Source organism: Amphiprion ocellaris, chromosome 12 (genome assembly GCF_022539595.1).
Source record: "Amphiprion ocellaris isolate individual 3 ecotype Okinawa chromosome 12, ASM2253959v1, whole genome shotgun sequence".
Taxonomy (NCBI): domain Eukaryota; kingdom Metazoa; phylum Chordata; class Actinopteri; family Pomacentridae; genus Amphiprion; species Amphiprion ocellaris.
The window spans coordinates 29,584,570-29,609,272 of NC_072777.1; the positions used below are offsets into that span (position 1 = coordinate 29,584,570).

Genomic DNA, 24,703 nt, shown 5'->3' on the forward strand with positions numbered 1-24,703 from the left:
CAGAAGGAGCCTTCTTGGGTTTATATTGGATTTAAGTAATCTCAAGCAGACAGGATGTTGAGGGGAAATTCAATCAACAACATAAATGGCAAAACAATATTAGTAGATGAAATCTTACTGGTTCTGTGAGAGTGCTATCCTTCTCTAAGAACTGTACCACACAGTAGGCCAGCTGAGAAAGGAGAAAAATGTTTCATGTCAAACAAAATGACAGTATCATAAACTTTGATTTTCTAATTAGGGATGCACTGATACCACAAATAGTACAGAGCATCAGTACAGTACTGTGAATATACACTTGAAAAACTGACTGAGCAGGTAGGTGGAGAAGGAACAACGTCAAAATTGTTAATTAAATTGTCGAGAGAAGTGAAAAATTGCTTCTTCAACACAAGCAATTTAATTAAAAATGTGCAAAACCAACACAAGGCAGAGTTTAATGAGTTTGCTAATGCTTGCACTGGGAAACAGCAGCAACCAACTTTGCAGAAAACACAGGAGAAGCACGAGAAAATATCCAGAGAAAAGACAGTCTGCAGAAATAACAAAACCTCTTGATGACCAGTCATTGTCAGTTTTAGATAACACATGATTCTCATCATCTTCTCAGCATATTGGAGTCCAAGTATGAGTTTCCCAGCTTTCACCACTAGTTGAGCTGCCATAAAGAGCTAATCAAAGAGAAAAGTCTTAGTGGACCAAGTTTTGACTGGTTGGTTGATCCAAAAAGAAAAAATGCAGCCGATTCCTGCAGTTATGGGATAGCAATTACATGCTGGCAAGAAATCCAAAGTGTGGGATCAGGTCGGAAGGTGAAAGCCAAACCGAAGGATCGGCCCAGGTGCAGTTAACTAGTCCAGTCTTGGTACAAGCAGCACACTCTTAAGTCACCTCAACTGGCAGCACACAGAGAGGACAGGTGAATTTACAGGCTTTATGGATTTTTTGATGGTCCAGCAGACCATTGACGCAGCAGCTAAGTGTCTGTTTTCACAGGCGGCTGGTGACTGATGATATTAATGTCGGCTCCAATAGTCTCTATGAATTGCCGAGGACGAGAAGCTCCCCAGCAGCATTTTATCAACCCAAGGTTACTAATATGATTAGGCCTATTAATAAAATGTTCAGTCTCCTTGCTGTGTTTTCTGACATACAATCGTTACCATTTTGCTGAGGTTGAGATGGCTCACTTCATGTGTGTGCACTCAGATAATTTATATTTTAACCCTCTGAGCCCCCAAAACTGACGGGGGGTTGAAAGATGCTTTTTTTCTTGGATCAAAATTGAAAAATTTGAAAAAAAAAAAAAGCAGAGCAGATATGAGACATATATAATACAGTATACTGAGTATTTGTTCCAGTATTGACAACATGTGTGAGCACTTGGAAAAATGTTGACTACAAGCTTTTACAAATGAAAAATTCATAATCCAAGAATTTCAATGTTAGTTTTGCTGTTTTTTTGACATTTAGCTTTAAAGTTCTGTTTGCTGCACATGTGACATATTTGATTCCTCTCTACTTCTAGTCACGACTGTGCCATTTCCACAGAGGTGCAGGACTTTATAGTGCAGTGAAAAATGAGCCCATCATGAGGAACAAAGTGACAGGAGTAAAAAACACCCCAAACTGCTTGGAGTTTAAAGGCTTAAAGCCTTGTTATTAGCTGCCATTTAGTATTTCATATTAATGTAGCACAGTGTTACCAGTGTTAGTCTACATATAACATTCTCTCTCAGCCTTGGAACACAAACCATTTTATGATGCGTCCAAAAAAATACATTTAAATAAATAAACCAATGCAATAAATGTGCAACAACTAGTTCACCACTTGCTTGAATTAACAGCTGCTTGAAATAAATGCAAACTAAACAGCACGAGTTCGTGAAAAAGCACAGCTTTGTCCTGTTGCAGGACATTTTGTTCTTCAGCTTCACTACTCAGATTTCGACAAGCTGTGTCACTTTAACAGCTCAGTGGATTGATGAGGATTGAAGTCTGCATGCAAATGTAAGTTTTGATGATTCATACACTCGCAAAGCTATGGCAGGTATATATGATGATATAACATCTCACCGTTAGAACTGTAAAGCTATTATTAAATACTGATATCGATATCAGCAAGTATCCAGATGGAAGCACAAGTCAGACAGTAAGTGGTATCAGTGCATCCCTCGTTATAATGTCGTGTTGACAGCAAAGTGTAAATAAACACTGACAAACCTGTGGGTGATAAACACTAAGAGACTTGACTTTGTGTAAAGGCAGCAGGACTTTTAGCAGGAATATCTTGTGCTCTTCTTTCAACGGTAACGCAAATCCATTGATTATGCTGCAAGAAGAAAGGAGATAATTAGGGAAATATCATTTTTAATTCTGTGTATCAGTATGACCAACTGCTACTAACTTAACCCATAGAAAGTGCTGATAAAAAAGGAAGCAGAAGCAGAACTGATTTCTGAACCGCAGTTTCACACCACTGTATCTTACCTGCCTAGTATTTCCAGTAATTCTGCTATTCCGTTATGATGTTCAGTCTCATAGATGAACCTGAAAAAGAAGAAAAAAAGCAACCACAATTGTGTGTTTGTCCTGGTGATCTATTTAAACACGAGAGCCACAAACTGATCTGACTAAAAAAACACACTCACCTATAAAAAATGTTATTAATCTGTTTCCTAATGTACGCTCGCAGGCCCAGGAACTTGCCGTAGATGCGATGCAGAGTGGTCTTTAAAAAATCTCTTTCCCTGGGGTCTTCACTGTCAAACAGTTCTAAGAGCTGAGACCAAAAAAAAGAGGTTAGTGAGACAATCAGAGCAAATGAAACTGATTTTGATCTCAAATATTAGGAAAAGCATACACAAGCTTAATTTTGATATGCTCACCTGCATTACAAACTTCTGGTCAATATATTTTTTGGCTATGTTTGGTTGAAAGTCTGGAGACTCTAAGAACCGTAGGAAGAATTCATAGACGAGCTGCAGAAGAAGAGCTCAAGTTAAAAGGCTTGAAAGAAGCAGCTGAATGGATTTATTCACATCAGGTTTTGGTGAAAAAGTAGGACGTATTTTTGAGTGTATTTATGTACCTGTAGATGTGGCCATGCAGCCTCTAGCGTGGGCTCATCTTCCTCTGGGTCAAACTCTGCACCGGTGGGGTTGGATGATGGTGGCAATGTTCTGAACATATTCACAGCAAACTGAGGAGCAGACAGAGAACAAAAGTTTCAGGTAATGATTCATAATATTATTAATAACTGTACTTGTATAGAACCTCTAAAGACAAGGGTTTACAAAGGCAGGAAACCCAGAAGGCAAAATAACAACAGGAAGTCAGAAAATAAGGCCAAAGAGAGCAAAGAGAAATTTGGATAAAGTTAAAACAAGACGACAAAAGTCAGAGATTTAAGCTTCTACTTTCGAACAGCAACACTGAGCTGGCTAATATGAGGTCAACTTGTCTGCTATTCAGCTTGAGGCCAGACAAGCTTTAAAAGTGATCAATAAAATCTCAAAATCAATCCAAAAATGAACAGGAAGCCAGTGGAGAGCAGTGATGTGATGTTGTCTGCTAAAACCAGTTTGAAGTCAAAATGCTGCGTTCTGAACTAGTCGGGAGGTGAGAAATTAACAGTTTTTAGTTTCAGTAATCATGTAGCCATGTTTCAACGTCTTCAGTTACCAACACGGTAATAAATTACAGATTGACTCCCAGAATGAGTGATTTTCTTTAAATGATTTCTAAAAGTTTGCTCACTGTGGGTTTAATAAAGCCGTATTGTATCATAATTTCTGATTCAGTCTGTTTATTTTACTACGCAATATATACAAAAATGTCACAAAGGAGTCACAGCACTGCAACAAAGTGTCAAACCTAAGTCTGGCAACTGTAGTTCCCTTTAAATCCTAGAGAGAAGGTGATATTTGTGTCTTGAAAAGGCAGGATTGTAGGCTGAAGAGTCTAGGTGAACTGGTCGATAAGCTCTTATCCGAACAAATTCTCATTGGTCGGACAATCTCCAGTGCTACTTTCATAAGAAGTGCTATCAATATAAACAACAACATCCAGAGGCTTACACAATTACTTTTGGCTGAAGGAAAAAGAGACTACCTGCAAACAACTCTGTTTTTTCACTTTTTAACTTATCCAACCTAATGGAAGCTGTTAGATCTAACTTATTCAATTTTGTCCAATCACCGCAACTCTTTCCGTAATTTTGGCCAGCCTCCCTTTACTTCCACCATGGTGGAAGTATGGTTTGAAGATGCAGACACGTCCAATTCTAATGTCTCTCATTTACCAACAAAAATTGCTGCTAAAGACCATGAAAAACAATTCCCTGATGTTCTTCACGAAAGCGGAGCTAAACTGTTCTGCACCCGTGCAATACTGTGGTGGATTACAAATGAAAATCATCGATTGACAAACACTTTTCTACTGTGAAACATATCAGGAGAACAGCTGAAACGAGTGGACCACAGACCAGAAAAATCACTGTGACGAAAGCTGTTACATCCAGATCTGTTGCGAGCTCTGAAAGAATGACGGTGAGTTAGATTAATTATTTGACGTGACAAGCTTTTTAAGCCACTGACATATGTCCAAACATGATTCATTTAATATTAAATTATCATTTTGTGCCTTAAATCTACCAACCACTTCATGTTAAACCAGTATCTGGCTGCTGCTAATTTCATGGTGTGCCAGCTTGTGTAAATGGGCTGGAGCTTGTTAAAGATTAGTTCAGGAATAAATATTGTCAATTATAATGTTTAAACATGTTTTTAGCAATTGTTACTGCCTCCCGCAATTTCATCTCAATAAATACGCTTAAAACATCACAACTTACATTGCAATTTTTTAGAAAAGCTGCCGCGAATTCAGGCATTTTAAGGCACAACGATCTTGAAAAAAGCCTGCGAAATCCTGAAGAGACTGTTTAATATTCACTCAGTTTTTACTTGAAGTTGGCTCCAAACTAACTGACATCATGGCAAAGAAGTCGGCAGTGCGGCTGCATTTTGTTGCCAGAAAGTCAATTATAAACTTTGCAAACAACAGCGTGTTTATCACAACACATCAAACAACATTGCAGATCAAAAATCATAAATCAAGTCCATTTTTTCCCCCCTTACATTTCACTTCATTGCTGTCTTTTATACCAAACTCGCTCAAATGACTGGATCACACTACAACTTCAATCACTTGTAACCTAGAAAAACATGCAAAACCATCCAAAGCTGAACTTATTATTATCCTTGGGGCAATTCATGTGCAATTTAATCTTATCTTACTTCCAGCTGATCTTGTTGTACCTGATACATTTGTTTTTTACATTTTAATAGCTCAAATTAATGTTTTACTAACATTATCGATTTTTTTTATTTATTTATGTACCTATATTGAAAATGAGGCTTCCATACCTCAATGTATTATGAATTTAAAAACATGCTGCATAAATCTATGAACAGCAGTTCTATTTTCAGAAATCACATGAGGATGTGCAGCTGGTCTGCTCCTAGTCTGTTCTAATCATTTCAGTATTAAATAATCTGGTTAAAATGATTGAATATGCTGCAAATGCTAACTTTTTAAGTGTATTTACAACTCATTTAGGCTAAGAGGTTGCAGGTGGAGCATTTACTTCACGTAGAGATAATGTACAGACATTTTTTCAGCAACCAATTGATTGGCTGAGGAGCAGGTATGATTTCAAGATTTTCTTGAATAAAGACATTACCTCAACAGAAGCTGAATGCACAAACTGGATCTTATCTTGCATTTAGCTGCAGATTCTGCACAGTTGCTTTTCCTGAAGCCTTGTACACATGAAGTCTGGCTGTTTGTCTTCTCTATGTGCAACCAGTGATTGAATGTTCGCTTCTAAAACACATTTAATTGGCTGAAACAACGAACAAGATAGAAGAAATGCTTCCGCCACAGTGTTTGAGAAGATAAAAAATGTTGTTTATTAGACACTTATCCCACAAAAGCAACATTAATAATCAATACGTTGTCAGGGAACTAACTGATGAGTCTCTTTACAGCAATTTTAGTCACGCAAAATATACAGAAACAGTGTGATTCGGCAGCTTTTCAGTCCGTATTCTATAGCCTCTGTTATCAGATTTTATTTTGCTTTCTTGGGGGAATTTGGCAGCTGTCTGATCCACTTATTGCCCACAACTGCTTTACCAGCGAAGCCATGAGAAAAAAGTCAAATCTGCATTCAAAATGTTTTCTTTATGAGAAAGAATGAATGAAAATAGATGAACATTCTTTCTTGTGCTGGTTTGAGATAACAGCCTGTTTCTGTGGCGGTACAATCTCCCAAAACTGGGAAGCACTCCCTTCGAGTCTATTCTCACTTTCTAGACAGTGCATTTACAGAGTCCCTGGAGAGCGCCGTTGAACCAGAGGTCAAGACTCACTCACCATCGTGTTTATATTCTAAGCAGAAACTCTTTCTTATGTCCCCCTAGAGAACAGGACTAATGGAACAACTACTGCCATGTCATCCCAAGGTCTGCTAAAATACAGCTCCGGAGCTTCAATACTGAGAGCTTCTGGGACAAAATAACGTGCAGTGTTAACATAAGAATACACTCTTTATTGCCATAAAGGAGTTTGTCGTGGCACACTCCATACTTTGATGATGAAAGCCTTCAGTGGGCTTCAAAGAGCCCTTGTCTTGAAGGGGGCAGGCAAGAGGGGGCTGCCAGGAATAAGAGTATATTTTTATGCTGATTTGGCAGCACGGTTGCATTTTCTGCCACACTGATCAAATAAAGCCTCGACAAGAAGGACGAGAGGGGGGGAAATTTGCACCTTGATCATCTGCAGTTGACCATGTGGCATTGAGGCAGGGCTTTGATTAACATCAAAGGCTTTGTAATTTGGCTTGGGAAAAGCAAATCTGGCACCGCTAACACATCCGAGATCACAACCTTGGAGGAGCACGTTTCCAGTGGATGTACAGTAGCAGCCAACAGCCGGACTGAATGAACAAGTTTAGAGCTGCACAGGTACAAATGGTTTAAGTGTTGCAAGCACATGTGGGTTAACAATCTGTACGCAACCACGGCTCAGCGAGGGAAACAAAAATTGATCACTTAATGGTTTACCAGTGATTTAAAGGTTTTAAACAGCTGCGGCGGGTTAATGTGACACAGATCTTTGGGTTCAGACTGATGTGAGAGATGTGAGTTTCCGATGGGAACCAAAAAATAAAACCTAAATGGGTCTGAAACCAGTAAATATTTCTGACGGCAGAAACCACAGTATTATTCATCCCATGCTGCAGGGAAAAACCAACAATGAAGAATAAAATCTACCCTTTTAAATAGACTGAGGTTCTTCCATTAACCCACTGAGGTTAATGGAATAAGAAAAGCAGCAGCTACAATCTAATGAGTCAGAAGCCTGTTCAAGGTCAAAAGCATTCAGTCGAGGTTTTTTCACAGATACAGCTCATAGAACATTACAGACAACAAGAGAAAATCCTCACCTCAGTGAGGCACGATAACTCATGAACACGTAATTCAGCGATTTAATTGAAGTGAACATTTAAAAACCCAAACAACCTCCTGAACTGCTGCAATTATCTGAGCTACACAGACAAGAGAAAGGCACAATATGTTATATAATGTATTATGGTTATGAAAAACTGTCTTACATTATCTGCAGAGTCATTTCACTAGTTTGGGGTTGTTCATCAAAGGGCTCGAACCAAAACGCTGTCAACTACAAAATCTAAACATTTTCATTAGTCGCACCGGTGCGCCTGACATTTAGCAGATCTGTTTGTGTCTTTGGGCAGCCCGACCTGCTAAATTAAATCACTCAGTGGTTAAATTTGACATTAAAACGCATTCTTTCACTCTTTCAATTCTGACAGATTTTTTTTGTCTCACACCTATCTGAGCTGCTGCAGTAAACGACGGAGACTGGAGACTTCTTTGTGCAAAGCTAACTAGTAAACTGTAGTTTTAAATTGCAACCTGTAGGCTTTTCCCTGTAGTACGCATTAATCTCTGCATGCACACCAACCACCACCACTAGTAAAATCTCAAACTATGGGAAAGTCTGACATGATAAAACAGCAAACATGCATTTATGGCAAAGCGTGCGACCAAAGCATGGCGTGGAAAAGAGCTTTTACTGAAAGAACGTCAAAGATTTGAATTGAAAAAGCACAATGGCTCCAAGAAACCGTGACAGTTACGCCTTTGAATACATTGAAGCCCCAGATAATCCTGATCCTGTATCTTTATTCCTGTTTATAATCACTGATATAATGTGTCAAGCAATTACCAATGTGTATGTGAACTGACAACAAAAGGTAACACTTGAAAAAGGTTATTCATGCTGAAAAATTGTAGCTGCACCTAAATTATAAGCTAGTGCAACTATTTACAAAAGTTAGACAGTGTGACCAGTGTGACTAATGTAAAAAGTTAGTCTGTAATTACAGCTGCCAATTTGCTCATTTATACTAAGAAAAGCAATGTGGGAAATGGTGCTAATGCGATACAGGTGTTTAAGGAATAACTTCAGATACAAAAATACTGTGTTTAGTGAACATTATGATATATCTAGTGCACAGTGTATAGGAGAAGTTTTCTATTTTTATTTAACTGTGTACATTGTGAGTCAGAAATCAGTATTTTTACACTGTATAATTGCCATTTTGAAATCAGTACTCATTGAAAAAAATAAGCCAAGTGTACTTTCTATAACACTGAAACTGTTTGTAAATGAGTAACCTGTTGCTTCTCCTGGCTAAAAGAGTCTGGAAAGATAATGTGATTATTAACAAAAATGCCACATTTTTGTCTAGTTCTGAACCATGACCAACAGCAGCCTTACATCTAAAAACTGTTTGATATGAATAGCTACACTGGCTTCATGCCGTTTAATACTGACCATGTGGACCACCTCTGGGTAGATGGGCTCGGTAATAACGTTCCTGTTGTGGGTGATGTACTCCACCATCTCGCTCAGCGCTGCTCGTTTCACCTCCTTCCATTTCAAGTCGCTCAGTGGGTCCGAGACAAAATCGAAGAGAACGCAGCACTGGCGCAACTTCTGGATGAACAGCTTCTCCTGCTCTGCAGGGGGAACGTCTGCAAAACAAAAAGAAAAGAAAAGCTGGAATTAATAGGTCTGCCAAGATTTTAAATTCATCTGAAACCAACAGAAACAAATTCTCTTTGCAAGACAGACAGTTAATGATTTCACCATCAGATAGGAGAGCGGTGAGGTGTAACACTCAAAAAAATACATATGAGAATATTCGGATCTCAAAATAAACCACCGTAATGGCCGAATATTCGGGTCCAGCCCTACTGGTGACACTGTTTAAGTCAACGGACAGATATTTTGGGCTCAAACACATCAGTTCTGAACAGAGGTCATTAGCCATCACAGAAGTCTTTGTCATGGTGCCCACTGCTAGCTAAACTCCTACAATGCATTCTGCTTGCCAACATAAACTGCCCATAGTTCGAGTGACCGCCTCCTCTGGTCAGTATTACACAGCGAGAGGCACAACCAGTTACTAAAGCTCATCTATAATGCATATTTTGAAATGCATGTAAAGACTACAAGTTTTTGCTGCCTTTCAGAGTTTGTGGAGCCACACTGTTGTGTTGTGATATTGTTGCATCTTTATTTTCAAATGTATTTGGTTGCATGTTCTGGATTTGATGCAGTTATCCAGCACTTAGGTGGTATACAGGCTCTGTGTAGGAGTGTGCAATCAGTCGCAGGCCATACACCTTGCCTTGCTTTCGAATATATCAAGCTCGCTCTGACTTGCACTCTCTCACTCAGTGGTCAACACTTTGGCTGCCCATTTCAAACGCTGTGAAAAAGGCTTTGCTTGTACAATCAGTTTAGTTTTAGAAGTTCAGAATTTTATATTTTAGAAAACAGAATAAAGGCAACAGTCTTTAAGCACAAATATTTTTCCATATGCTCTTTTATGTGAACCAAACACATCCCAAGCTGTAAACTATTCAAATGAAATTCCATACTTTTCACACTCAGTAGGAACCCTTTCTGTTGCATTTGAGGTGGTAATGACTTACACACTTCAAAGTACTGCCTAATGCCACCATAATCAGGCTCAAAAATGAAATGTAAATGCTAAATCAATAATGTAACATGTCAAAGACGGTGTTACCACTACATTAATGATGCAGGGCTCCGTAATCAGCCTCTGGGAATATGCAGCCACACTTGTATCATCATTAACTGGCAATTTAAAGAAAATCATTACAGGTTTTTACAGCAAGTACACTCTACACAGTGAGCCAACCTCCATTCCATGTCATGCAATAAATCCTCTAATAAATCAATGTTTGGAGTGAACGATGAGACCACTGTTCCTCAACACAGTATGGATTCAATTTCATCAACTGTATTTACTATTAAATAATGTGACATCAGCTCAAATTGTTGAAATTCATCAAGATTTTAATCAATTCTCAGATTCTCTGAGCCAACAGTTAAGCAGACAGAAGCTTTGGAAGTGTTTCAAGTCTCTTCCCAGGAGTACTGTAGGGATTTTCCAATGAATGCATCCAAACTTTTGGAAGAATATGAAGTGTAAAAGCTTTATGAAGAAGTAGAAAAGCTTCAGAAGTATACCAAAGGTACAGGTAACTATTTCAGCTGTTTTAAAATAGCTATAATATACACCCTCTCCCAGCTCTTGTCAGTGCTCAGGAGTGTGCATAAAGTGTCATTGACTTGCAGAAGATAATGACACCATTACTATCCACAGCAGTCCACAGTGCACTGAGTAACCAGCAGTATTACACTCTGTTGTGGTTTAAGTACTGCATTGGGAGACACCTCTTTCACTGAGGGAGGAACTACTTTGCTTTGAAATTATCCAAATGTCAGCAGCAGCCTGTAAACGATGACATGAGTCAGCTTCTCCAGATAATTAGCCTCAACGGGTCCGATTCCCAGCTACCGAAAGAACCCTGAAACCAAAACACATTGTAGCTCATTCATTTTCATCCAACCTGGGATTAGCGACTTAAAACTAAATGTCACCTCATAAAAGTCTACCTGTGGGGAAGCATTAATCTGTTCGTCACAGCCTGTGATTCACAAATCAGTCTTGCCTCTCCGCTTAACAGTCAGCATGTGTACCGTACATCACCATGGTGACGGCGGGCAGAGACGGGACTTTGGACCACGAGGTGACCACCAGTAATCAGAGATGGACGGAGGCTGCTGCTGGTTTTACAGTGGAATCGAATGTGGCTGATTTACTGATCCCAGCAGAGATGTGTTAGCCAAACTGACCTTGTAAAACATGAATAAAACCAACTGAGAGTAAAGAAGAAACCCAACCACAGCCAGTTCATGTAAAGTAACCGCTTGTCAAGTCAAGTCGAGTCACTGTTTTTGTATAGCACATGTAAAACAGCATGCATTGACCTAAAGTGCTTTCCAGTAAGAGTAATGCTACAAATTTACCCTTCTATTATCGTAAGAAACCCAATACATCCATCCATTCATGTGTCATCACGCTCACAAAAATTGTGGCAGAGAAGAATTCAGCAGATATGGAATTTGGCCAGGTAGACTAGTCAGACTCACCTGATGTAGGCTGCAGGTATAAGCCCATCATTGTCCACACCGTTACTGTTTTCAAAATTCACTTCATCACAGGAAACAACAACAACCGCCTCCAAATTAGCAACCTACCACACTGAAAACTTCAAGTTTTGCAGAGTATTTGAATCGTGCAGTGAGGCAGCACTGCTAGGTTTTTCAGTAGACTATTCATTTTAATGACAGTGCTCACCTTCTTGCATGTAAATCCAACAAAACATTTTCACCTACCACTAATTTTAAGAATGCCAAAACCAAATCCTTTGCTCAGCTTCACGCAAGAAGACTGTGATTAGTGTAAAGACATACAAACAGGCCAGAGCGTTTTATTCCCTATAGCAGAATGATTCTGAGGTGTACTACTACTACTACAAATGATTTATTTATACTGGCTGCTTTAAGATTTTACAATGCACAAAAATAACTTTGCATTTTTTATTTTATTTTGTATTTATTCATTGTTTTTTTCCTATCTATCTATCTATCTATCTATCTATCTATCTATCTATCTATCTATCTATCTATCTATCTATCTATCTATCTATCTATCTATCTATCTCTCTCTACAAAATGGGTTGGCAAAGTAAGACTAAGTATAGCCTAAAAATAGCTTTAACTATCATGACAATAAAGTCCAGATGAACAACAAAGCACATCCTTCAAAAACAAATTCATAGCAAAGTGTAAAGAATTGTTTGAACAATTCTGCCTGTCACTATCAATTGTTTTCAATATGTCTCATTAATGTGACCACACAACTGCTTTGTATTTTGTCACTGCAGCTCTGAATTGAGATTTAAGAAGCTACTCCTCAGTTGTCTGTCAACGGGACTGTGTAAAAAACGCTGATTGTAGAAAACCTTTTTGCACCTCGCAAAAAGGAGGTCATGTTAATTCAGAGTGTGCACCACAAAACCACAAGCAAGTGGAACTAACACAAAGAACCCAAGTTGCTTTTGGTACTATTGCATAACAAATAAAAGTTACATGATATCACAAATCTCTTCATAAAGTTCCACAGTCATCTGATTTGTCATTCAGCTCTTGGTACACAACACATTTAACATTTTTTTAAAGGAAAAAGTAGCAGATATATATTCATGAACTTGTAGGTGATAGAAAAACGTATCAAGCAGCTGCTGTTGCACTGAACAAACCACTAACACTGTGAATAATATCTCCACAGCATTTAGAGGCACCTGTACCTGTCATCAGAGCTGATACCGCTCAAAAATGTTCATACTTTGCAATGATTAAGTAAGTCAAGTACTGCAGGTTGTGCACACCGACTGACAGTACTGCCAGACAGATTTTCCCTCCACCTCCACATCAGTCATATCTGGCTCTGAACACCAAACAGCAGCTGCCTCTGTGCTTTTCTTTCTTTTCTGTGGCCTACTTATTGATTTGTCACACCAAAAATACTTACTTACTTTACAATACCCCAACAGAGAACACTCTAAAAAGTATTTGAACTTGGGTTTCCTGAAGCGGTGAAGGAGACAACTTGTTCTTTGAGCCTGTATCAGCCTTCAGGGCTTTTTTGTGCCTCTGAACAACAAGCCAACACATTACAAAACAGTTTGCCGTCTATATTCAGACACAGTGCAGAAGACCATCAAGCAGCTTTTCAGTAGTGTCACACTTCAAATGGGATCTAAATGAACACATTAAAAGGTCAAACAGCTGGCAATTTCCCTCACCCTTGATCTTTGGCCGTCTGTGGAGAATCTTGATGGAGATGTGTTTTATATTTCTGCACTGAGCTTATGTAAGGCACAGTGAGCTATATACTTATATTCTCACTTCCTTTACAGACAAGCTGCTGTTTTCAGCTGTGAAGCCGAGCTAAGCTGTGTAACTTTTTGGGAGGAGAAGCTTTGTACCGCTTTCTGTGTTAATTGCTGTATCGCTACTCAACCTGTTGCTTTATCAGTGCATTTAAAAAGTACTTATCCTTGTTTTGACTCGAAGCAGGGAAATTCTTCGATGTCAAAAGGTTTGTGTGTATTACTAACGAGCCTAAGCAAGGGTCCACCCCTAAGCACCTAATCTCATCAGCCTTCAAGTGCCAAGAGGTCCACCAGCTCCTGTTACACAACAGCACTAGGGTTTCTGAGAAGGCCTAAAATATTAAGAGACGTGCTGTGCAACCGCAGACTTCACACATGGGCATCTCTGCATGGACGGGCAAATAACCTTTATGCATCTAAAGGCTCCAGCTTGCACACAGGAAGCCAGGAATGAACACAAATCTTGAGTCCAACATTGTCTACTGCTGAATTTGTCATGAGGTGATTAAGTGTCACGGTGGGAAATTACTTACACATTGACAGTTAATGCGAACTGTCCAACGCAAATTAGGACATGTGCTTTTGTGCATCATTCGTCTTCAATTATCCCAATAGATTTAAATGTCACAAGGCCATTTTTTACACCCACATAAGCCACAACATGAAACCAACAACTCGGTGATAGTAGCAAGTTTGTGCTACATGTACCAGAGAAAGCACAAACCGAAAACACAAAGTTTGGTTGCATGAACAAACCCAAAGCGTGATAACTCCATGGTTCATAAGCAGCTGGTCAAATCCCTCTTTCCTTGTGGCTTCCATGCAGACTTGTCTGTGGCCACCTGAGTCTTTCATCACCTCATCTGTATGCTCCCAGTCTTTGTGTTTATAGAAACAACACAACCTTGTGTTCCCCATCACCTCAACCTAAACAACGCACTCCAAGCAGCTGAGGGTCAGTATCTACCAGTCATTGATTCTAGGTCCAGGCCAGCTGCTCGGACCTGTAACCTCAGCACAGAGTAGCCTCTTTAACCAAAGGCCTGTGTGCACTTTCAGGTTTTAATGGCTTTCTTTATTTAATGTGCATTAAGATGAGGTCAGTCCTTTATCCTTCTGTGTTTTTATTTATGTGTGAGAATGTTTTTTTGTGTTGTGTTGCCATTAAAATTATTACATGTGCATATAAATAAATGCAATTCATTTGGACGTCACTGGATTTATAGACATATGTGTGTCTGTGTGAACATACCATACAGTACAGATTACTTTTTTAAAATACATTTTGCACACTGTATATTATGCAAATTTGAGAAAGTTTAGATTTTCTACATTTGTGCACACTGCTTTTTTTGTATACTGTATACATTTTGCACATTGTGTACTAAAAATGCTTTTATTACTTGCTCCAAGTCCTCAGGACCTTAAGTATTTCTGTTCATAGTTTTTGTGCCAGAAAGATTTTCTGTTCTGTGTTAGTTGCTGGTTCTTGTGACGGTGTGTTGTTGGTGTAACGAAGTAGCTTCCTGCAAATGATCAATAAAGTATCCACTATCTGAAACTGCTGATCGTGCTAAAAATTTTAGTTATATCGCCCACTCTATCATAGGCTGTATGTTTAAATATGCACTGTCATCTGTATTTGTTTCTGGTGAAAGGTGGATTGCAAAGAATAGAATATATAAGCAGACGTAAGCTTTGAATTTGTTACACTAAATCGTAGTCAGATGTACTGTTAGCATTCATCCAGAATCAGTTTCTGGCTTCCAGTCCAACACAACTGTATCTCCCAGCTCCAAGCATGTCTGAGTAAACAGTAACTCAGATGCCTGCTGTAGCAACAGCAAGAAAAACACTAACAAGTGTCAAATTACACCAGATACGCATATACCTTACAATATAGACACACAAACTCACAACAAGCTTTGACCTCACTTCCTATGACATCACTAGTCTTGATGGGGGAGGGGAGACTCCAAACTAGCACTCTTTTCTGCCTCTCTCACCCTCCCTCCCTCCTGACTCAAGCTAAGCTATGCAATGTCTTGCCAAAACCCTTCCTCGTTGACATACAAACACAATCACCTGCTTCCTCTTCCAAAAAACACTCGTGGCACCAACACTGCAGGATAAACGCTCAGTCTCTTGCAGCAACTTTCAGAAAAGTCAGCTAATGTGTACATGTCGCTGTTTAAAATCCGCATTAGTAGCTGCAGCTGCTAAATGACAACAACATTCTAGCCCATCTCCCACTTGACACACAGAGACACAGCAGCTGCACGAGAGGTAAATATCCTGTTTCTCACCTCTAAAATGCATGAGGGCCACAGGCTGGAAAGGCCCATTGGAACTGAGTGCATCCAGAACCATCCCACTGGCAGGTCTAGCACATGCCAACATCAGTGAGCTGAGGAAGGAGATGGGGGAGAAGAGGGCAGCCCAGGCTAAGGCAAGGAGCCAGCCTCCATTTTAGCACGAACACTCGGAGCAGAAAATGAAGCTCCCCTGCTGCTGGAGGGAACCAGCTAGTTAGTGACGTCATCCCCCACTGCAGCCGCCCGGTTGGCTGGCTGCAAATCACATGGGCGTGTTGTCAGAATAAATAAACATGAGGGAAGGGATTGGCTGGTGGGCTGAGGGGGAAGGGGTGGGACAGTCGCTGTGATTGGGGCAAGAGCAGCTGCATCTGTTGGGAGTTTTTTAAAGCACGGACTACAGATCTGAATTCACTTATACTCTGCTTGTGTAATGTAAACAAATAGAACAATAATAAATCCAGAAATGCGCATTCCTGCTGAACATGTAGGCTGCTTGAAAGAACCAGATCTCATTTACAGTCCAATAAACACCACAACAAAACAACAAAAACAGCACATATGCAACTAAATGCAAGCCAAAGGCTGAGTTGAGACCTATTTTTTGCAGAACCACCACCACAAATGATACTCGCCAGATAGAAGTCCTGTTTCCGTCTCTCTGTGTTTGCCATCTTTGTGGGTCTGTTTTTGCGTGACAGATGGCTCTCCAGGAGCACAGCCTGAGCTCAGGTGTATGTGACAGAGAAACAGGAAGGCAGGAAGTCTCAATGTGAGCAACACAGGATGTGCATATGCAGTTAGCGGCACTTTTTCTCAGCAACACCGGGGACAAAACCCTGAACCGTACTGTAAAGCCGTGCAGGAAAAAGGCAAGTCTGCGGAGATGCTGACAGTTAAATGAGATAAAGCCATTCAAAATGTGACTACATGAGCAAATCAAATGATAACAGGACAATTCTGCTTTCAGTAACTGAGACTACAATTGGGACTATTTTCTGTTAATCTAATGGTTGTCTGCTTCATGTCTGAGTTCACACTCTGGTCACTTTTCTGCTATAAATCTTATAGCGCTTGACCTAGTAACATTTCCGTATCGCTTTCAACAAGGCCCAAGTCTGAACTGTACCCAGTCACACAACGGGAAAGACGAACAAGTAGTACAGCAAGTACTTTCAGTTGTGTGAAGAGATTTTTCACATTTCAGCACCAATACTTGTACAAAACCATCACAAAGAGAGTCTTTCCTCTGAGTTTCTTAAATGCCTGCAGCAGAATCCACATGAGAGAGAGCCGTGTACATTTGTGTATATAAAACAACAGCAGTAACTTCATTACTTATTTCTAATATAAATGATTCCCTGCATGGAGACAGGATCAGTCCAAGTCAGAATCCAACAGCAGGGAACACTGTGTAGTTTTGATATCTGACTGGTGAGCTGTCACACAGAATCACAGTTTATTTTGTTACTTCCAGCTGTTTGTAAGAGTCTATCCTCTGAGTTTATTAAATACCTGCAGCATCAAATCAAAGCAGGAATGTTGCATATCCTATGTCTGATAAGGGATAGAGTGTGCATCCATACACTGCATTATCCTGACAACAAAATCTAAAAAGGGGGCCCATCTGACCCCATCGGAATCACCAATTTTGTTTTTATGTGCAATATCTTTAGTATATTCATCGATTGGTACCCTTGATGTGATATCTGCTTTCTGAAAATTTCACCAGAGAACATTGTAAAAAAAAAAAAAAAAAAAAGAAAGAAAAAAGTGCATTTTAGGTAAACTTTCAAGGGTCTTATCACTGTGTGGGATACATCGTCAAACAATTTACTCAATTGGCTCCAAGCTTATGAACTTTTCATTTAGTTCATCTACAGATAAGATGTAGATTATCCTTCCCAGTAACAGACAGCCCCAACAGTTAATTACAGGGTTTTCAGAAAGTAAAGTCATATATGTACGACAGAAAGCAGCTCCTCCCTGTGGGTTCGTACTTCTGCTTTGGAGGTGCAGGAGGTGTTGGGGTGGTTCAAGTTAGAATGTCACGTTTCTCATTAGATTCTCTCAAATTTTATTAATATTGATGTTGCTCCACGCAGCCTTGAGATTGTAAACCAGCCACCCATGTTTGTCAGCAAATTGGAAGACTTTAAATCCCTCAACTAAATTATATTCACAAAATTGCCAAGGCTGCATCTAGTCACAAAGCAGAACTCTAACATCAAGTCTGGCTCACCTTAATATATACAACAGTACTGTATTTCAGCAGCAGGGCCCAGTCTGAGCATATAAAGGGCTCTTTCTTTCTGTTCCATAGTCATGGGGCAACCTCCCATCTGACGATCTGTTGTTCTGACCAAGACAACACTAAACACGCCCACATGTTACAAATACTCTCCAAGCGCTGCTCTGGCACATGCATCCATCAGGCTGGAGCGCTTTTTTGCTGTGTCTGTGCTATTTCTGGCAGTGGAAAGAGAGTGAACTTGCGAGGCATCATGAGTCTGTCCGGGATGGGATGCCTGCATGTGTTGTAGCTTAGCTTTTCTCTAAACTCATCATTAACAGCCGCGGGAGAGCCTGAAACGCACAGCTGAGTGGTTCATTTACAGGTCTGCTGATCTCCAATGTCACAGTCCTCAGCGAGCGCTCGAGGCTCGCATCTATTTGGAGAAACAAACCAATCGGAGGACACAAGCTCTTTTAACAGCCCATGAACTTCATTTTCCCCTTAAGCAGCTTCCAGTGACAGAAACACAGCTCTATCCCGATGCCGGATCAATTCCTATTTATCTGCTTACTCCAGCACAAATCACTGAACGATTTATTCAAATTAGAGCTGCCACATTCATCATGGTTGCTCCGTTACTTCCACATTAAAAGTGACTATGTGAAGAGACACGAAGCTCAAGTTCTTTTAGAATAATACTATGGCATTTAAAATTGGGGTACAAGCTAAATGGAAACACTTGGGACTATAAGCTGAACACACTACAAGTAAAACTGGGCTGCGCCAAGGAATATTTTACCATAATTATGTCTAAAAGCTGATAATTTGCTTGAGTTGGTTGTAGCTGAAAGTAAAACTGTTGGTCTACGTGTGTGAAAACTTATTACAGTGTTAGTATTTTGTGGCCTGTTGTAGGTAATAAACATACTACTAGGGTTGGATGATTGGACTTTTTGTTTTTGGAGTCTTCTTTATATTTTATTTAGCTAATTAAACTTAACTCATTACCTACTGTTAGCTGGACAGTAAAAGTTAGTTAGCAGCTATAAGCAAGGCTAAAATAAAAAAAACACTTTGCCTAAAAAAAGAGCTCTAGCTGCCATTTTTAGGTTTAAAAAGAAAGATAACGCATCATTCCTACAAGCTTATAATACCTTAATTGAAGACTTAGGTTTCCCAGATTGACAGAGTTCACTTGAATGCATCAGTTTTAGACCAAATTGTGCAGACATGTTCATGATATTAACCATTCTTGCACAGCTCTGAAATTAAATTATGTTTTATCATTTTGTATTCAATTTTAAATGAATAAATGGCATATAAATAGACAGTCAATATGCAGTGGTTAATGTTCATATTGTGGTGGGCTGCCACAATAAATCACTGTTTGGGAAATGGGATCTGAAGCCATTAGACTTCAACAGTTTTGTACAGCACTACGACTGTATCAGCAATCGCTAATTATTGGACTAATGGCAGCAGGTTAGGAAATTTTAACATCCCACACAAACCTTCTAAATACCTATTGAGGACTATAGCATCATTATGCAGAAAAATTGCAGAATTTAATGGCATCTTCATAGCTGTACTATTAGATCAGATTGGTTGTGATACCATTGGTCTCAGCAACTGTAAGAAGGATACTATTAGCATCTATTTGGCTGCTTTTAATCAATACACCAAAGCCTTTCTAGAAAATAATGTGTATACCAACAGTTATGCAAACTAAACTACTGCATGGTATTTACAGCTTTAAAAGCACGATGACAGTTGGATTTTCTATGTAAAATGCACATGTATGTAACAAGGGAAATCTCTTTCATGAGGTCTGAGAGCCTTTTCCTCTCCCACCTGCGGACATGTTCGAGGAAACCCTTCCCTTAAAACCCACATTTCCCTTCTCATATCCTGCCAACCATGATAAAAAAAACAACTGGCATTGGGATTCCCTGCAAGTACTGGTACCCTAGCAGACACTGCATGAACCAGGTGTTTTAAAACAAACTTGACATGACAAGAACAAACTAAAACTTTAAATATGTACAAAGAACTTTACAAAGATGGGATTATCATTAAGCTTTCTTGTCCAATCAGTCTGGCTTATGTGTCACCTACATGTATTAGTCATGTTAAGCAAACACTGGAGCGCACTCACTGTCTTATGTAATCAATGTTACAGACATGACCTAGTATCTGTAGTACCTGATACAACATGGCATCTGTTTCCCAACAACTTCAGCAATCCTATAAGATCCTAAACTTACTACAAAGTGCAAATTCTTCCAGTTGATGAAAACAAAAAAGAATTATTGCACTTTCACTTGTATGATAAAAAAGTGGTACACAAAAATATTTCAACATAATACGCAACCAGTTGTATTCCAAATGTCAACAGAACTTTTTCCGATATGATCCACGTCACACATGGAAAACTGAGCTGAACAATTAACCGAGTTCAATTCGAATCGCAATTCAAAACAATGCAATAAGCACAATGTAATTTAAGACCATGCAACACTTCTGAGTCAAAGTTTTAACTGTCATGTCAAAGGTTTTACAATTTTATGCCGTTCTCCTCTTTGACGCTTTAGTTTGTTGTCTTGTGTGGTAACGCAAAATCAAGTGTTTTAAATCTCTTATACAGTGAATACTGAACTGAAGCCTCAATTTAACAAAAATGTATTCCAAATAAAAATGTATTCCAAATAAAATCGCAGTACCTGTCAGAAAAAGCGCAATTTGATATTATCGCCAAATGGTACAGCCCTGTTATTCAGGTCTACTTATGTACGGAAGATCTTTATCAGATGTAATATATTAAAAAGAGCACAATGAGCATGATTATGAGTGCCAACATGATTAAGCCGAGTCTTACTTCTGCAATTTCTTCCAACTAGTAGAGGCTACTTTTCTATCTTTCACAAAAATAAAAGCGGAGTTATTTTAAACTTAAAATTTCACCACCTTTCCGCTTAATCTAACTTTGACCTAGGTTTTCTTCATAACCTGTTAAACAACTGTGGTAATGTTAACACCTGATGATCTGAGATGGTATAAACCTGTTATTTGCGTCTGTTTCTCCCTGCTGACCCCATAAACTCTTCTTATCCACTGTTTATTCCTACAAAAACCAAGGTGACTGTACACTGACAAGCTAAAACATTATGAGAACCTCTCATTAACCTGCTGTCCGTTCGTCACATCCCGCCAAAACAGTTCTGACCTGCTGAGGCCTGGACTCTACAAGACCTGTGAAGGTGCTCCGTGGTATGTGGCGTTCAGATGTTAGTCGCAGTTCTCTCAGTTCTGTAACCGCCATGCGTCAGACTTGTTCCAGCACATTCCCCATCACCCTGTCGCCGGTTCGTGTTTGTTAGTGTTTACTACAGCTCAACAGAATCACCCCACAAGCCCAGAGATGATCCGATCCAGTTGTCTGCCTGCAGCGATTTGGTTCTCGTCAGTGTCGCTCACAGAGTTTTTCCTGCTCAGGGGTGACAATGCATGACAGTAAACATATGCAGTCTGCATACAGCAAAAACGACAAGTCTGTGCTACCTTATTTGACAGAAATCTGTATTTTCCTGTTTTTTTCTGGCTGTGAGATAAAAATAGAGTAGATGAAACCTATATTAGCGAAACTGTTTAGAAAAATGGAATTGCAGTTTTCATTCCCCTTTCATTTTTATCATTTTGCCGCTGGTGATTTTCCTTTGGGATGGCTAAAACATCTTTGGTGGCAGCCAAGAGTTTCTCCGTGCAGAAAAAAAACCTGGCTCAGATTTTACACCTGCCTATTTCTCTCCAATTGTTCACCTACTGTCTAACATTTCCCACACCTTGGCATAATCAGTACTCATCTCTGAGTTTCATTGGTAAGCATCTTCAGCACCATTTCTGTATTTGAAGCTTTCTGTGGTATATGTGTCAATTTTAGTTATTTTTTTCTCTTTAATTATTGTTTGTTTGCAATTTATGCCATTTTAAAAAATATCCTTTTAAAGTCAAATGCCCCTGTAAACATGACATTTTGCAGAAAGAAAGGTAAACTTTTTTGCTGGAGTGAAATAAGCCATGTTTTTTTGGTTGAAAAAGTTTTCTTTTGCAGAGAATTTACAGCAAATTAGTAAAAAACTAAACCATCTAAATCTACTAGATCTACTCAACCCATGATTTACTAAACTATGAACTTAGGTGTCTTCTAAAGTCTAGCTGGGTCCAAGATTGAGTCAGAATCGGCCTAAACCCAAAAGATATCTGCATATAATAGTGGAAAATGAGAAAAAAGTTACATTCCTGTGAAATATCATCCTATTAAAAATAAAAGATTCATCTTCCTGCATACATGTACAGCTCTGAACCTTTAAAATAATACTGTGTCCTAATAACAGCATTTCAAATTTGCATTAAACTAAGATTACCTCCCATTTGGTTTAGATTTTTTCATTACTGCTGCAATATAAGACTCGGGTTTTTATATATTTTCTGTTTTATCAAGAAAAATGCATGTTCCAGCTGGCCAACATTAACCAGCAGGTGGCGACAGACCCTGTGAGACAGACGCTCTATGCAGGACAGCATCTGCTTTAAAAGAGAACCCATACAGAGGCAACAACTGTTGTTGTTCTTTGCTTTTTGGCATGCGATACTTTAAATGAGATGACAAAGAAACCGGCACGTGTCAGGAGCATTTATCTCCTGTTTGCTTGCTGCAGTCACACAGCAAACATTTATGCACAAATGTCTGGATTTTTACATGTTGTTAAAACATTATAAAGCGAACAGAAAGAAATTCACAACAGCTGGTCTCCAAAAGGAGGAAATAACACTGTTGTTCCACCAAATGCAAACAGTTAAGATGTTCTCTTCGGTCACTAAAAGCACACGTGGATTTGGGGTGAGCTCATGGGAAAGGCTCGCTTCTGGTCAGGGTTTTCAGTCTCACCTCAACTTTGCGGCTCTGCGGGACAGACTCACGGACATGTGTTTCCATCAGGTGGTAGTGAACATGCCTGGAATGAAAACAGGCCAAGCGAGGAGCCTGTTTGGACACGACTAAGAGATAACATCTACTGGGCCACTGTGGGATAATGTTTTGCAGAATGTTATCAAAGCTCTCATTGAGGTGTGGGAAGTGAGCGCGCTTTATCGGAAATTTACTTGCTGGTTTCTTGACACAGTAGAAGGGTAATGGCTAACTCAGATAAAGATCCAGGCATTTTTATGACAGCATCTTTGTATATCTATTAATTCTTATCTTGCAACAAGACTGAATGGAGAATAAATGGTGCACAATAACACAACAACCAGAGAGAGAGTCAACTTTGTTCTATATGTCAAGTCTTTCAAAGAGAGAAGCAACATTTGGGGATTCTCCCTAAAGAGGAATGCTGCCTTTGCTCTAATGTGTGGCTGCAAAGTGCTCAGATATTCAGTATTTACAGAACGGAGTGAAAACAAAGGCACTCTTTTCTAAAAAGATAAATCACTGCTCGAGCTTTATTTTAGAGGCTGATACCAAAGTCTGTACTGAGAAAAGTCAATTCTAAAAGGTGCTGCATTTCATCACTTTTATAACACACAGAGCAGCTTAACTTACACTGTTTCAACTTCACATACAATAACACTAATAGACTGTAGACAACATTAAATGTTCAAGCTTTGCTACACACATTAGGTGCAGGAAAATTCAGTTTTCTGTGTGTATTTCACTGGACGTAGCAATGCAGCTGACATTAAGCAAGTCTGTCTGCATCAGATAAAATCTTTTGGTTTCAGTCGAGGTAATTTTGACATTAAAGCGGCTCTTTTAAAAGTAATTTTTAGTCACACAGCTGTCTGAGCTGCTTTACTGCAGAAACTGAGTGGAGACTAGAGGCTTCTCTGTGCACAGCCGACCAGTTAGCATCTACTGATGAATGTGAGGCGCTTGGGTGACTGCGGCGAATTGTAATGTCTACCAAGAGTCTGCATGTGAAGCGTTTAGGGTGCATATGCAGACTGTAGCTTCAAAAAACAACCCAGGTCACATGGTTTCCCTCTAAACCGCGAGTTTCTGCATTCGTTGATCGGGCAGCACCGCCACAAGTAAATTCTCAACCTGTGTGAAACACTGAGGTAAGATAAGACATTATTCACTGCATTTATTGCAAAGACTGCGGACAAAGAATGGCCACAAACAGATCTTGTTCAGTCCGAGTGTCAGTTTACAGAATTTAAAAAGCCATAATGTCTCAAAGTAGCAGGTACATGGCTGGCAAAGCACTGCACCTCCCTGTAGCAGCAAACTAAAGCAGTCAGAAATAGCAATCAAATTTATTACTCTTATATCAAAAGAAAAGCCTCCCTTTGCTAACATTATCAGATCAATATGACGAAAAAAGACATGTATTCCTGTTTACAATCATTTACATAATGTGTTAAAAAATTATCAATGTGCATGGGAACACTTAAAATGTATTACAGTGGTCCCTTGTCTGTTGCAGGGGTTACGTTCCAGATCCCCAGACCCACCGCCCCCACCGCGATAGATGGAAATCTGCGAAGTAGAGGCCGTATTTATTTTATTGTTTATACATATATTTTAAGGCTTTATAAACCCTCCCCCCACACCACAGAGCAACACTATGCGCAGCGATCAGACGTCCATGTGAAATGGACAAGGCAGATGTTGAATGCTGCTACACACGGAGACAGAAGAGGCTAATTCTACAGTCGTTGAT

The 24,703-nt window shown here is 39.4% G+C and overlaps 1 protein-coding gene across 5 annotated transcripts in view; it reads right to left on the bottom strand.

The window, feature by feature from the left end:
- The window catches only part of ppp2r5cb (protein phosphatase 2, regulatory subunit B', gamma b), a 39,647-nt gene that overhangs the window by 6,781 nt on the left and 8,163 nt on the right, over positions 1-24,703 (bottom strand). For 4 of the 5 annotated variants that reach the window (XM_023278119.3, XM_023278118.3, XM_035951836.2 and 1 more), the window contains 7 exons: positions 8,929-9,128; positions 3,092-3,202; positions 2,889-2,981; positions 2,652-2,782; positions 2,491-2,550; positions 2,224-2,332; positions 119-172 (listed from right to left, as the gene is read on the bottom strand). In XM_023278119.3, the coding sequence (XP_023133887.2) occupies positions 119-172; positions 2,224-2,332; positions 2,491-2,550; positions 2,652-2,782; positions 2,889-2,981; positions 3,092-3,202; positions 8,929-9,128 (758 nt within the window). Of the gene's footprint in view, positions 1-118; positions 173-2,223; positions 2,333-2,490; positions 2,551-2,651; positions 2,783-2,888; positions 2,982-3,091; positions 3,203-8,928; positions 9,129-15,736; positions 15,932-24,703 lie in introns of those variants that run through there. The other variant, XM_023278120.3, reaches the window with a different exon arrangement.